General features: G+C 44.3%; 1 protein-coding gene across 1 annotated transcript in view; it reads left to right on the plus strand.

Annotated features, from left to right (window-relative positions):
- The window catches only part of LOC306932743 (calpain-5-like), a 48,737-nt gene that overhangs the window by 8,564 nt on the left and 26,879 nt on the right, over window positions 1–13,294 (plus strand). The window contains exon 3 of the mRNA XM_079514652.1: window positions 4,278–4,409. Within this exon, the coding sequence (XP_079370778.1) occupies window positions 4,278–4,409 (132 nt within the window). The remainder of the gene's footprint in view (window positions 1–4,277; window positions 4,410–13,294) is intronic.

Below are 13,294 nucleotides of genomic sequence, written 5' to 3' on the forward strand. Positions count from 1 at the left end.
TTATTAGAGGATATTGAGATAATTCAGATATTCAGCTTATCCACTGGAAGCAGGTCTGGACTGGCCACTTGACAAACCGGGCCCAGCCAATGAAATGTGGCACAATTTATTATTGTTTTTTTTCTAACATGCAAAAATCCATACAGACTGGTTCAAATACAATTGTATTCATTATAATGTCAGGATTACTGTCTTTATATTTGAAGAAATGACACAATAGAGGGTATGCATGTGACATCATCATCAAACCCGGAAGTTATGCTGGAATGCCTACTGACTGCCTACTTTTTGGCGTTGACAACCCATGCATCCAAACAGAAAAGTCATATCTGATTGCATTAAACAATGTTAAACTCACTTTGCATGTTGCTTTGCCACTCGATTTGCCACTCGATGTGCCATTCACTTTAAGCATGCGCATACCCTCTATTTGACTCTGCCTTCCACAGTCCAAAAAACGTGACCCTGAGCGCACAGGACGAAGTTCACCGTCTTTTCAATTAGTAACGCCCAGCGCCCAGGACGAAGATTGATCCAAAGGACGGAGGTTATTGATAACAAAACCGATCGCAACGCTCCACAGGCTGGGAGCGCCTGTTGCGCAACAGTGGGACGTCATCGAAAATGTTCCCCCCCTGTTTAGCCGACAAGACCGGAAATCTTAAAACGTTAATAACTCTTGATCTAAATCATCCCGTCCAATTCTAAGCAAAGATTATGTGTTAGACGGCCCACCGCGGTCCCGTCGCTAGTCACGGTAGAATTAATCATACCCTCCCGTTGTTGTCGATCGCCTCAAGAGTGTTTTGGCTACATTTAGCTGCTTCAGCCACATCCGGGATAACATCCGGTCCGTCGGTAAAAGTGCTCCGCTGCTATAAATCGCTGGGCGCTATGATTTAAGGGATTAAATAACCCCGGGCGTTCGGGGTGTTAATCATTGAACTGTTCAACCATTGTTGATCTAAGTTTGAATGTGGCCTCTATTGTGCAGCATCATGGCTGCTGGCTGCTGAATGTGGCCTCTATTGTGCAGCATCATGGCTGCTGCGTCCGGGACTGTTTCCTCTGACTCAGACCACCGGCCTCTTTGAAGTACGACCCTGTTTGTCCTACTGGAACCATTACTCTGTGATAAGCCACGCTGTTTAGTATCACATTGTTTAGCCTACGGCCTTTAGTTGTATAATTATAGAACCAAAGTTCTTTCTTTTAGTGGAGAAAAGGGGCCTATAGTATAGTATTAGTAACTATCCAAGCTTACACACAGTATCTGATACCAGTGGCTGATATATTTTAGTGCGGCCGTTTACAGCTGTGGAGATAAACTCCAAGAGCGAAGCCTTTAGCCAACTAAATGGACCCCATTAGTGTCAATCATTAATGATTGGGAGGAGAATGCCAAGGCCTTCCGAATCGATTTAGCCTGGGTGTGGACGGAACAGAGAGAGCAAACAGAGGATGGATGATTCATTCCATACAATCGTCCCTAAACACGTCCCTGAAAATCTATGTTTTTAATCTGTGATTCATTTGATAAACAGTAGCTATAGTTTATTTGTGGTGTTTTACTGCAGCGCTGCTGCTTGCCGCAGCGCTTGCCCCTATCCTCGACAACCTTGCAGGCGTATGCAAGGCTAGAGCTATGCAATTTGCATAGCAGTGTTGTTTACATTGACTAAAACTATGACGAAAAATGTTCGTCGACTACCTTTTTTCACTGACAAAAACTAAATGAAAACTAAGCTATGGTGACTAAAACTAAGACTAAATATACTGACATTTTCGTCAACGGATAAAAACTAGACTAAAATGTTAGGAAGGGACTATAGTGGACAAGACATCCAGTATAAGTCATTTTACACTTGGTTGCATGCTGAAAATAGCAGATCTACAAGCTCACAACGCATCGCATATATATATTTTCAGCAAATGTAAAATCAGTCATTTCGACGGCATCAAGGCCCGCCAAAATACATTTTAGTCGACTAAATCACCTGTAGATTTAGTCGACTAAAACTAGACTAACACTAAAACATTCCGGGTGACTAAAATGTGACGGAAACTAAATGAAAACTATTGAAGGACTAAAACTAAAATCAACATTTGCTGCCAAAAACAACACTGATCGATGTTATGTAGACATAGCATTCTATAGTATATAGTAGTTTCAAATAGTTGTACAGATATTCTACTGTTAGACGGATGGTTCTTCTTAGGTTCCTAGATGACTATTTCTATGTATCTGATGTATTACCATGTGTTGTTCTTGACTACTGTAAATCGCTCTGGATTAACCCATTCTGGGCGGGAACCCCTTTTGGTGTTTTAAGCATTGTTATACTTTATCCATTGAAAAATAGCAGATCTACAAGCTCGTAGCGTGGCACCGAGTGCCGTGCTACGAGCTTGTAGCCAGGTCTGCTATTTTTGAAAAATCGTGAAAATCTTTGTTGAACGTTTTTTAACTCAAATCTTTGCTTCTGGGCGGTCACTGGAACAACATATTTTCAGATGGGGGTCGGCGGCCAATTACATATATTTTTGGGGGTCCTTGACATGAAAATGACATAGAACATAGGGTTTTTCAGAAAACTGTCAGGATTTAGAAGGCATTTGTAGAATCGTCCTCAGCTTCTGCTAAATGCCTAAATTGTAAATTGTATGGTGCAATGAATGAGACTAATGAGTTATATTGTTTTTTGGAAGGGCAGTGCCTGCCTCCCTGCGTACAGTATGTCTACAGTATGTACTCCTAAAGAGAGAGACACACACTGTGCGTGTGTACGTACGTGCGTGCGTGCGTGCGTGCGTGCGTGCGTGCGTGCGTGCGTGTGTGCATGCGTGCGTGCTTGTGTGCCTGCGTACTGTCTGTGCGAGTGAGCAAGTGGGAGAGAGACACACGCAGGACAGCATCACAGTGGAATGAGGGAAACAGTGGGAGAGAGAGAGAGATATGGAGGGAGATATCGCTCTAATATTTGACTAGAGCTACGAGGAAAGACGGAGAGATGCAAACTTATTACACAGATGGCATTATAAATGTACTTGCATGACAACACTCACAGTGTGCGTGTGCGTGCGTGTGCGTGTGAAAACATCACGGTTGGGAAATAAGGTAAACAGATCCACCCTGTGCTATTTCTCCACTCCCTGTCACCTGTGTGTGTGTGTGTGTGTGTGTGTGTGTCTGCGTGTGCGTGCGTGCGTGCTGTGATAGAAGGGTGTGTGTGCGTGCGTGCTGTGATAGAAGGGTGTGTGTGTGTGGGTGTGTATACGTGCGTGCTGCATAGAAGGGTGGGTGTGCGTGCGTGCTGCATAGAAGGGTGTGTGTGTGGGTGTGTATACGTGCGTGGCATAGAAGGTGGGTGTGTATACGTGCGTGGCATAGAAGGGTGTGGCAGCATTGGTTTATGCCAGCTCTATCATTTGGCTGCCGTCCTATCGGTCCGCCTCTCCGTGGCCTCTACTTTACATGTTCTTTGAAGATTTAAAAGGGACTATTATATTCAGTAGCACTGTTGGTATGTCTGACGTATGCACCCCGAGTTAATGGCAGGATGGCAACTAGCTGCACTTTGCCATTGACAGCCCATACATACATCCAAACAGAAAGGTCCTATCTGATTGTTTTGAATGTCAAACAAATTTACACGACACTGGTTGCTTCCTGAGGCCCCCACCATAAAAGAATGGATAGATATAGTTTAAATGATATTTATAATATGGAACAGATCACTTTCTCTCTCAGACTGCAGAAGGAGAAATTCATAAAGCTTTGGTCTAATTGGGTGAATTATGTATAATGCCTTTGCGACCAGATTTTGTAGTGGCAAGGATGTGTCTATTTTCTGTTTGTTTTCATTTTAATTATTGCTCACAACTTCATATACTCTCCTATGTCTTCCTATGAGTATTATATTGTATTGTACTTTAACATTGTTGTACACATCATCTATCTCTCCCATACGCTTTATTTTCTTTCATTTTTTTTGTCTGTTTAAAAATGATAAAAACCTGTGGACAAAAATACTATACTACTATAAAAATGTTGTATAACATAAATGTTGATGTCCTTAAACAACAAAAGAACAACATTAAACTCACCAACATTGCAGCTATAAGGCAAGCTTGAATTATCCTCTTTCTATCTGCAAAGTGTTTGTTTCATAACAATTCAACGTAGACATGTTTTGAGCTTCTTCCTGTCAAGTAGTGTTGGAGTTTGGACCTTTTGTGCTAAGTAAACCTAACGTTTCTTTCCCTCCGTTCTTCAGGAGCTATGTGCCGACCCCCATCTGTTCGTGGACGGGATCAGCGCCCACGACCTGCACCAGGGTCAGCTGGGAAACTGCTGGTTCGTAGCCGCGTGCTCCAGTCTGGCCAGCAGGGAGGCGCTGTGGCAGAAGGTAAGACCAGAGAGAGAGAGGCAGAGAGAGAGAGAGAGAGAGGCAGAGAGAGAGAGAGAGGCAGAGAGAGAGAGAGAGGCAGTCAGCCTGGGCACACTTGAACTTCCATGCGCGGCCAAAGGAAGCTGTGTTTTGCGTCATTTCCGAGTTTTTAGACAGCTGGTGGATGGAAATGAAGCTCCACCCACGCGGCAGAATGCCGCTGGGGCAAGCTTTTCCGGGAATCTGGCCGACGCGGCAACCTGCCGCTTCTTTTCCATCCACCAGCTGTCTAAAAACTCAGAAATTACGCAAAAGACAGCTTCTTCTGTCCGCGCATGGAATCTTAGATGTGCCCATACAGAGAGAGAGAGAGAGAGAGAGAGAGACGTGTGCGTGTGCGTGTGTGTGTGTGTGTGTGTGTGTGTGTGTGTGTGTGTGTGTAGCAGTGGCCTGATGGCCTCAAAAGTCTAATATATCTCCCCCAGTCCATTTGGGATATCCCTTTGGTCTAGTGGTTAAAATGTTGGACTTTCACGCGGGAGACCCGAGTTGGAATCCCGGGCGTTGCACATGTGCTCTAAAGGTCCTTTCAGATGTGCGACATGTGACAATGTGACACAGGTGTTGTCGCCTGGCTCAACGACAGGTCTGCTCATGAGGGACGTGACAACGCAAGCGCGGGAGAAAAAAAAATCACACCCGTGTGAACTGAGTGGGGGTCCCCCGGCGGGTCCCCGGAACTTCCAGACCCACAAAAACGAAAAGGACCTTAATACTTTCCGCGCCATTGCCGTTGATTAATGCCAATTGAAGCCTAATTTTGATACTAACGCTTAACGCCATTGCCGTTGATTAATGGCAATTGCGCTTTTATAGTGCATTCGATCGATCGAGCCATAATGCTACTTACGTTAGCCGGTTAGCTAGCTATGTTGTTAGCATAGCACTGGATCGTCCTTCTTAGATCATCGTCGCCATAATAATCCATTCTATCCGTTTCTTTCAATCGCCTGTATCTCCTATTCCTTGTCCCAGATGGCATTTTGGTCAAAACAGCGTTTCTTTGACGGCACAGAGCCGGCGATGTGGAGCTCTCCAGAGCTGTCCTAGGATAATCTACTTCCGGTAGACTGGAACACACACATAAATGCTAGCGCTGAAACGGCTAAGGGTGTTGTCTGTAACATACTGTAAAGAGCAGTCCTTCTAGTGGGTGTAGTGTGTAACATACTGTAAAGAGCAGTCCTTCTAGTGGGTGTAGTGTGTAACATACTGTAAAGAGCAGTCCTTCTAGTGGGTGTAGTGTGTAACATACTGTAAAGAGCAGTCCTTCTAGTGGGTGGTGATTTCGCTTCACAGTGACTCTTGTCTTTAAAGACATGGCTGGATTATCATGACCCAACTGGCCATGTGCCCTGCCCCCTCCATAGTACATACACACGCACACACGCACGCACGCACGCACGCACGCACAGCACTTGTGTGATGCTTTGCCAAGCACATCAGGGCAAACGCAGCATGTAGTACTTTGAAACGATGCTATTTTTAGATATTAAATTACTGGCATTTTAGGTCCATTTTAGTTCTGTAACTGCCATGTACTGCATTGCACCGTATATATACATTTTGAAGGGCAGTGGTGGGAAGCAACTAAGTACATTTACTCAAGCACTGCACTTCTGTACAATTTTGAGAAATGTGTACTTTTCTTGAGTTTTTCCAATTTCCAATAATATTACGTTGTCTCCACTACGTTTATTTGAAAACTTTACTTACTAATTTGTCTAATTACTTTGTGGATTTTGATTATGATTACGAAACATACCACACAAAAAAAGACATATTACAAAACATAGGCCTACCACTTCAGCCCTATTTAAAAAGAAAGAAAGAAAGATAGAAAGAAAGAAAGAAAGAAAGAAAGAAAGAAAGAAAGAAAGAAAGAAAGAAAGAAAGAAAGAAAGAAAGAAAGAATCTAAAGATATATTTTTTTATATATATTTGAAAACTTGTGAAATGGGACATTGTGCATGATTACTACTTTCCGTTTGGCCCGTGTGTGTCTTTTTTCCACGGTTTATTGTCTTCCTCTGTCCTCGGAGGGGTCTCCTCCTCTGTCCTCGGAGGGGTCTCCTCCTCTGTCCTCGGAGGGGTCTCCTCCTCTGTCCTCGGAGGGGTCTCCTCCTCTGTCCTCGGAGGGGTCTCCTCATCTGTCCTCGGAGGGGTCTCCTCCTCTGTCCTCGGAGGGGTCTCCTCCTCTGTCCTCGGAGGGGTCTCCTCCTCTGTCCTCGGAGGGGTCTCCTCCTCTGTCCTCTGAGGGTCTCCTCCTCTGTCCTCGGAGGGGTCTCTTCCTCTGTCCTCGGAGGGGTCTCCTCCTCTGTCCTCGGAGGGGTCTCCTCCTCTGTCCTCAGGGGTCTCCTCCTCTGTCCTCGGAGGGGTCTCCTCCTCTGTCCTCGGAGGGGTCTCCTCCTCTGTCCTCTGAGGGGTCTCCTCCTCTGTCCTCGGAGGGGTCTCCTCCTCTGTCCTCTGAGGGGTCTCCTCCTATGCTCTGAAGGGAAACTATCTGCCAAAACTTGGTACCGTTTTGAGGTATTTGTACTTTACTTGAGTATTTCCAATTTCCAGTACTTTTACTTCTACTCCACCACATCTCAGAGCCAAAATTTGTACTTTTACTCCACTACAATTATTTGAAAACTTTAGTTACTAGTTACTTTGGCAATTTTAATTGTCCTGTTGTCCTGGCGACAACCTCCCACTCCCAGGGAGGACAGCCCGTTGTCCTGGCGACAATCTCCCACTCCCAGGGAGGACAGCCCGTTGTCCTGGCTACAACCTCCCACTCCCAGGGAGGACAGCCCGTTATCCTGGCGACAATAAGCGCCCCCAAAAAACCAAGCAAATAGCATCAAGCAAAGTTGTTGTGTTGGCCCCTGTTAACAGAGGTGGGGGATCACAGCGGTTGAGGTGGAGGTCTTAAAGATGCACACGTTTAGTTCCAATCATTAGGATTGTGATTAAGACAACAACAAGCACCATTTAAAGGCGAAACTTCAGTTGAGCAGAAGGGGAACAGGACAATGTTTGAGAGCTCAGAGACTTGGCTCTGTGGTGCTCCAGGAAAGTTTGACTGGAAAAGGGTGCAACTTAGTTATGACCCACGTTGACCTATGCAGTCACTATGGCTGAAACCATGACCACGGACTGCTGGAATGCAGTTCCCCGTTTCGCTTGCTTTCTTCCTGATTAGAAAGAGAGATGGTGAAACAATACTAAATGTAAAACAAAGAGAAATATTGCTACTTGTCACGGTCATCATCATCATGTAATTTAATCAATATCTTCTGGCAAAATATCAGAAACGAACGGCAGAATATGTTTAAAGCGTAACATCGAATGGATCTCTCTGATCCTCCGGTTTGATATATCACAGGCCTTGTGTTCAGTGACTCCCACACAACCTATTCTTGCCAAGGAATGACTATTTATTGCTTGCGCAAAAAGCATGAAATACGGATGTGTATATTACAGGAAACTCCCGTTAAACTTTCCAACAAACTCCGGTAAACTCCCGAATTGTACCGTCACACCTGTATATTACCGTATATTAACTGTATATGCCCGCTAAACTTGAGGTTTATGGGCAAAATACAGTGCCCATAATTGCCCGTTAACTCCTCTTTTCACGCAGTGTAAGTGTATTTCAATTAAATGGATCAAAGGACTATACCCTTCTCAGTCAATCAGTGATTTAGTATGTGTGTTCAAGATCGTTCTAGAAAACCTCAGTGATCGTCTAAGAGAGATAGTTACAGCATATAAAGTATAGGAGAACTTCTTAGCCACGTAAACCATACATACTTTGATGATGGCTGTCCCACAGGGATCTATATTTGAGATAGTATACCAAGGGGAGAAGGAAAAAAAAGTGACAGTTTTATGTGAAACTAGAAAAAGTGCCCTTCCGGGCACAGGTCTCCACCAGGAGGATAGGAGTGTGTGTGATGTTTGGCAAAATGTTTAGGAGGATGTTTTTTTTTTCTTCATTTTGTTGAGGAAATGCAGAGCCAGATCACTCATAGCATCTCTGAGGATAGAATTCTGGATGAGCAGGACATGTGCAGCATTTTGTACAAAACGGGCCACTCCTGAAAACTTTGGAAGGCAATCTTAGCCAATCAGTGTACAATCTGAGAAATCCAACAGACTCGTCTTGATCACATGACTACAGAGATCATGTGTACCGATTTGAGGCATTTTGTTCCAAAAATGTGTTTTGCAAAAATCAACCTGTTGGTGGCGCTATAACAGGCCAATGTGAAAAGGGTGGGATATATTCCTCAGCCTAGTAAGAACATGTGTGAAAGATTTCACGTAAATTGCATGCTGCGTTCATGATTTGAGGCTATTGTTCAAAACGGGGCAATCTTGCAAACTGTGAAAGGCAATTATAGCCAATTAGGATGGAATATGAAATATCGGACAGATCCGACTTGAGCACATGACCATAGAGATATTGTGTAACGATTTGTGAGATTTTTGGACAGAATCTGGAGGAGTAATATCAAAAACTGTGTTTGACAAAAGTCGGCCTCCTGGTGGCGCTATAAAAGGCAGATGCGGAAAATGCAGGTAAAAGGTTTGTCCTTGGCCTCTAGGGAGTGTGCATGCAACGTTTCACGCAGATCGGTACAGTTTGAGGTAAAAATGTGAAAAGCTGCCTCATGGTGGCGCTATAACAGGCCGTTCTGGAAAATGTAGGGCAGAGGTTCATCGTTGGCATCCAGGGAGTGTTTGTGCAAAGTTTGGCATCGACCGGGTTAACGGTGCCGGAGATTAGCTGTACACAGACGGACGGAAGGAAGGACGGACGGACACACACACGGACGGACGGACACACGGACGGAGTGCAAAACATACTCTCTCCCCATGCCTTCGGCCTGGTGGAGACAACAATATTAGCTTTGTACTGTTTCATTCTGAGATTCATGCCAAGGACGGAGTGAATGGAATTCCTTAAAACCGAAACCAAGGAAAATAAGCGTCATAGGCAGAGACAAAGACAAGTCATGAGAGAGAGAGAGAGAGAGAGAGAGAGAGAGAGAGAGAGAGGGGGGGGGGGGGGGGGGTACTTGACAAGGAATGAAGATAGTTGGTGAGACTGTGAAGCTGAAACAGTGGTGGAAAGTAACTAAGTACTTTTACTTACTGTAAGTACAGTACTTAAGTACAATTTTAAGGTATTTGTACTTTACTTGAGTATTTCCGATTTCCAATACTTTTACATCTACTCCACTACGTCTCAGAGCCAAAATGTGTACTTTTACTCCACTACAATTATTTGAAAACTTTAGTTACTATAGTTACTTTGGAGATTTTCATTTTGATTAGAAAGCATACAGTAACCACTTCAACCCTATACATTTCGGCTATTTTCAATAGATTTTGTACACATTTTGAACTTGTGAAATGGGACATTCTGCACAATGAGTATACTTTTACTTTTAGTACTGTAAGTACATTTTGATGCCGATACTTTTGTACTTTTACTCAAGTACATTTTCAATTCCGTACTTGTAACGAAGTAGTTCTAAATTGCAGTATTGATACTTTTACTCAAGTGAAACAATTTAGTACTTTTTTCCACCACTGAGCTGAAAGAGACTAGAGAGTGTGATGTAGGGAACAGGAGTTGACCAGTTAAACCTTCCACGTAGCCGTACTAACTGTTCATTAATGCGATGCGGTGAATCAGTGGGCTAAACGTGCCAGACCACTGTCCATCCATCCATCCATCCATCCATATTCAACCGCTTATCCATAGCCGGGTCGCAGGGGGCAACAGCTCCACCAGAGAACTCCAGCCTTCCCTCTCCAGAGCAAACATTAGTAACTTCCTCCTGGGGGATCCCGAGGCGTTCCAAGGCCAGTGAGTCGATGTAATCCCTCTAACTGGGTCCTTGGTCTGCCCCCGGGGGTCTCCTCCCAGTGGGACATGTGTCGAGGACCCCCCCTAGGGAGATGCTCGAGAGGCATCCTAACCAGATGCCCGAACCACCTATTCCTAAGCTGTCTCCTTTCCAGGCGAAGAAGCAGCGACTCTACTCCGAGTCTCTATCTCGTGGGACTGAACTTCTCACCCTATCTCTAAAGCCCAAACCACACCAAAGGGTCGTTTTGGGACAAAGCGTTTTTTTAAGGTCAACCACACCAATACAACTCATTGAGTTGCAAGGAGCTGCATTGGTGTGGTTGACCTTAAAAAACGTTTTGTCCCGACCCGACAATTTGATGTGGTTTGGGCTTAAGGGAGATGCCAGCCAACACATTTCGGCCGCTTGTATACGCAGACCACTAAGTATGGTATTTTAACCCATTCTGGACAGGAACCCCCTTTGGTGTTTTAAGCATTATGTTATACTTTATTTATTGAAGAAATTGCAGATCTACAAGCTCGTAGATCTGCTATTTTTGAAAAATCGCGAAAATGTGGCGCATATCTTCGAATATATATTCTTTTCAGAACGTTTTTAACGCACATCTTTGCTGGAACAATCCCTGGAACAACATATTTTCAGATGGGGGTCGGCAGACAATTACATATATTTGTGGGGGTAAAATGTTTGAAAAATTAGGGTTTTTCAGAAAACAGGATCAGGATCTAGAAGGCATTTGTAGACTGGTCCTCAGGTCTAAATGGGTTTTAAATGTCTATACATGTAAAAAGGCTATACTAGAGGTATAGTTTAGCTCCTGTTGTAGCTGTGGCGTTATGCTTCCCCAGGGGTTAGATAAGGCCATCCTGAAAAGCACAGCTGTTTCCTCTATGAGGATTGGTTCATGAACTACACGGGAAACAGCACCACAAAGCACTTGTTGTAGCACTTTCTATATGGATCACGTGACTCGAGTAAAATTCCAAAATTATTTCTTATTTAATTTATGAATATGCCATGAATACAAAAATGATAATGATTGCAAATAACAAGCTCACTGAATATCAATCACATATCAATATCAAAAATGTATTATGTTCATTGATATGTTCAAGCAGATCTACAAGCTGACAACACGTCATGTAGGCTTGTAGAGCAGCTATTTCCACTATTTTGTAATTTTTTTGGGTAAAGAAAAAAATATTAGAAATGATTAAATATGTCAGTGGTTTCTGTATTGCGACCGGAGGGCGCAGTTGACTGTGGAATCTTGCGTTTTTCGTCACTCAAAATCCCCATACATATTGTGCCCAGGTCTCGTGACATCACTATGACATCATCAGGGATGATCACTCAAAAGACCCAAACATGGGGAAAGCATATTCTGCCCAGGTCTCGTGACATCACTATGACATCGTTGGAGGACAACAGCAGTAGCTGTGTGTGTGGGGGTGAGTTTAGTGAATGATAAGGGGACGTTGCAGGACAATTAACAGCAGTAGCTGTGTGGGGTGAGTTTAGTGAATGATAAGGGGACGTTGCAGGACAATTAACAGCAGTAGCTGTGTGGGGTGAGTTTAGTGAATGATAAGGGGACGTCGCAGGACAACAGCAGTAGATGTGTGGGGTGAGTTTAGTGAATGATAAGGGGACGTCGCAGGACAACAGCAGTAGCTGTGTGGGGTGAGTTTAGTGAATGATAAGGGGACGTCGCAGGACAACAGCAGTAGATGTGTGGGTTGAGTTTAGTGAATGATAAGGGGACCTTGCAGGACAACAGCAGTAGCTGTGTGGGGTGAGTTTAGTGAATGATAAGGGGACGTCGCAGGACAACAGCAGTAGATGTGTGGGTTGAGTTTAGTGAATGATAAGGGGACGTCGCAGGACAACAGCAGTAGCTGTGTGGGGTGAGTTTAGTGAATGATAAGGGGACGTCGCAGGACAACAGCAGTAGCTGCGCTGTGCGCGTTTGTATGACGCTGAGCTGCAACGGGGCGGCGGTGGCTCAGGGGTAGAGTGGCTGGATGGTAACCGCAAGGGTGCCAGTTCGAACCCGGGCTCCCCCAGAGTTAGTGTCAAAGTGTCCTTGCATGGTTTCTGCCACCATCGGTGTATGAATGTGTGTGTGAATTGGCGCTATATAAATGCACCATTTATTTACCAATGAAAACAGGCAAAATCCCTCAACAGTGACCTCTGCTGGCAAATTCTTATGTCATTTATTGTTATGTCATCTGGGATATATGGGATTTGTGGACTCAGAGCACTTGTTTGTTTTGGGTGCAATTGAACTCAGAGCTCAGTTTTTTAACTCCCAACTCTACAGTATATAGTCTCCTCTGTGAAATGTACTCTGTCTTAACTCATTTAGACCTGAGGACGATTCTACAAAATGTCTTCTAAATCATGACAGTTTTCTGAAAACCTCATGTTTCTATGTCAGTGGTTCTCACTATTTCATGCCAAGGACCCCAAAAAGTATATGTATTTGGCCGCCGACCCCATCTTAAAATATGTAGTTCCAGGGACGCCCCCAGAAGCAAAGAAAGTTAAAAACGCTCTGAAAGAATATATATTCTAATATTTTCACCACATTTTCACGATCTTTCAAAAATTGCAGACCTACAAGCTCGTAGCGCGGCACTCGGTGCCGTGCTACGAGCTTCGAGCTTGTAGATTTAAGCAATAAGCCACGAGAGGTCTCAGGTTACCGGGTATTTTACAATGGCTGGGGGCGTAGGCAGACCCGACGCGGAGCGGAGGGTCTTCTACCCCCCAGCCATTGTAAAATACCCGGTAAGCTGGGGCCTCGAGTGGCTTATTGCTTTTCTAAAACGGTTACAAACATATAGCAATATTAACCTAAATACAACTATTAAATTCACAAAAGTAGCTACGCTTTGCACCACCAGAGCGAGCCACATCACTTCCTTGTTTTGCTCGGCAAGTAGCCTATGTGACGGGAGA

The sequence above is a fragment of the Electrona antarctica genome (genome assembly GCF_951216825.1).
Source record: "Electrona antarctica genome assembly, chromosome: 11".
Classification (NCBI taxonomy): Eukaryota; Metazoa; Chordata; class Actinopteri; order Myctophiformes; family Myctophidae; genus Electrona; species Electrona antarctica.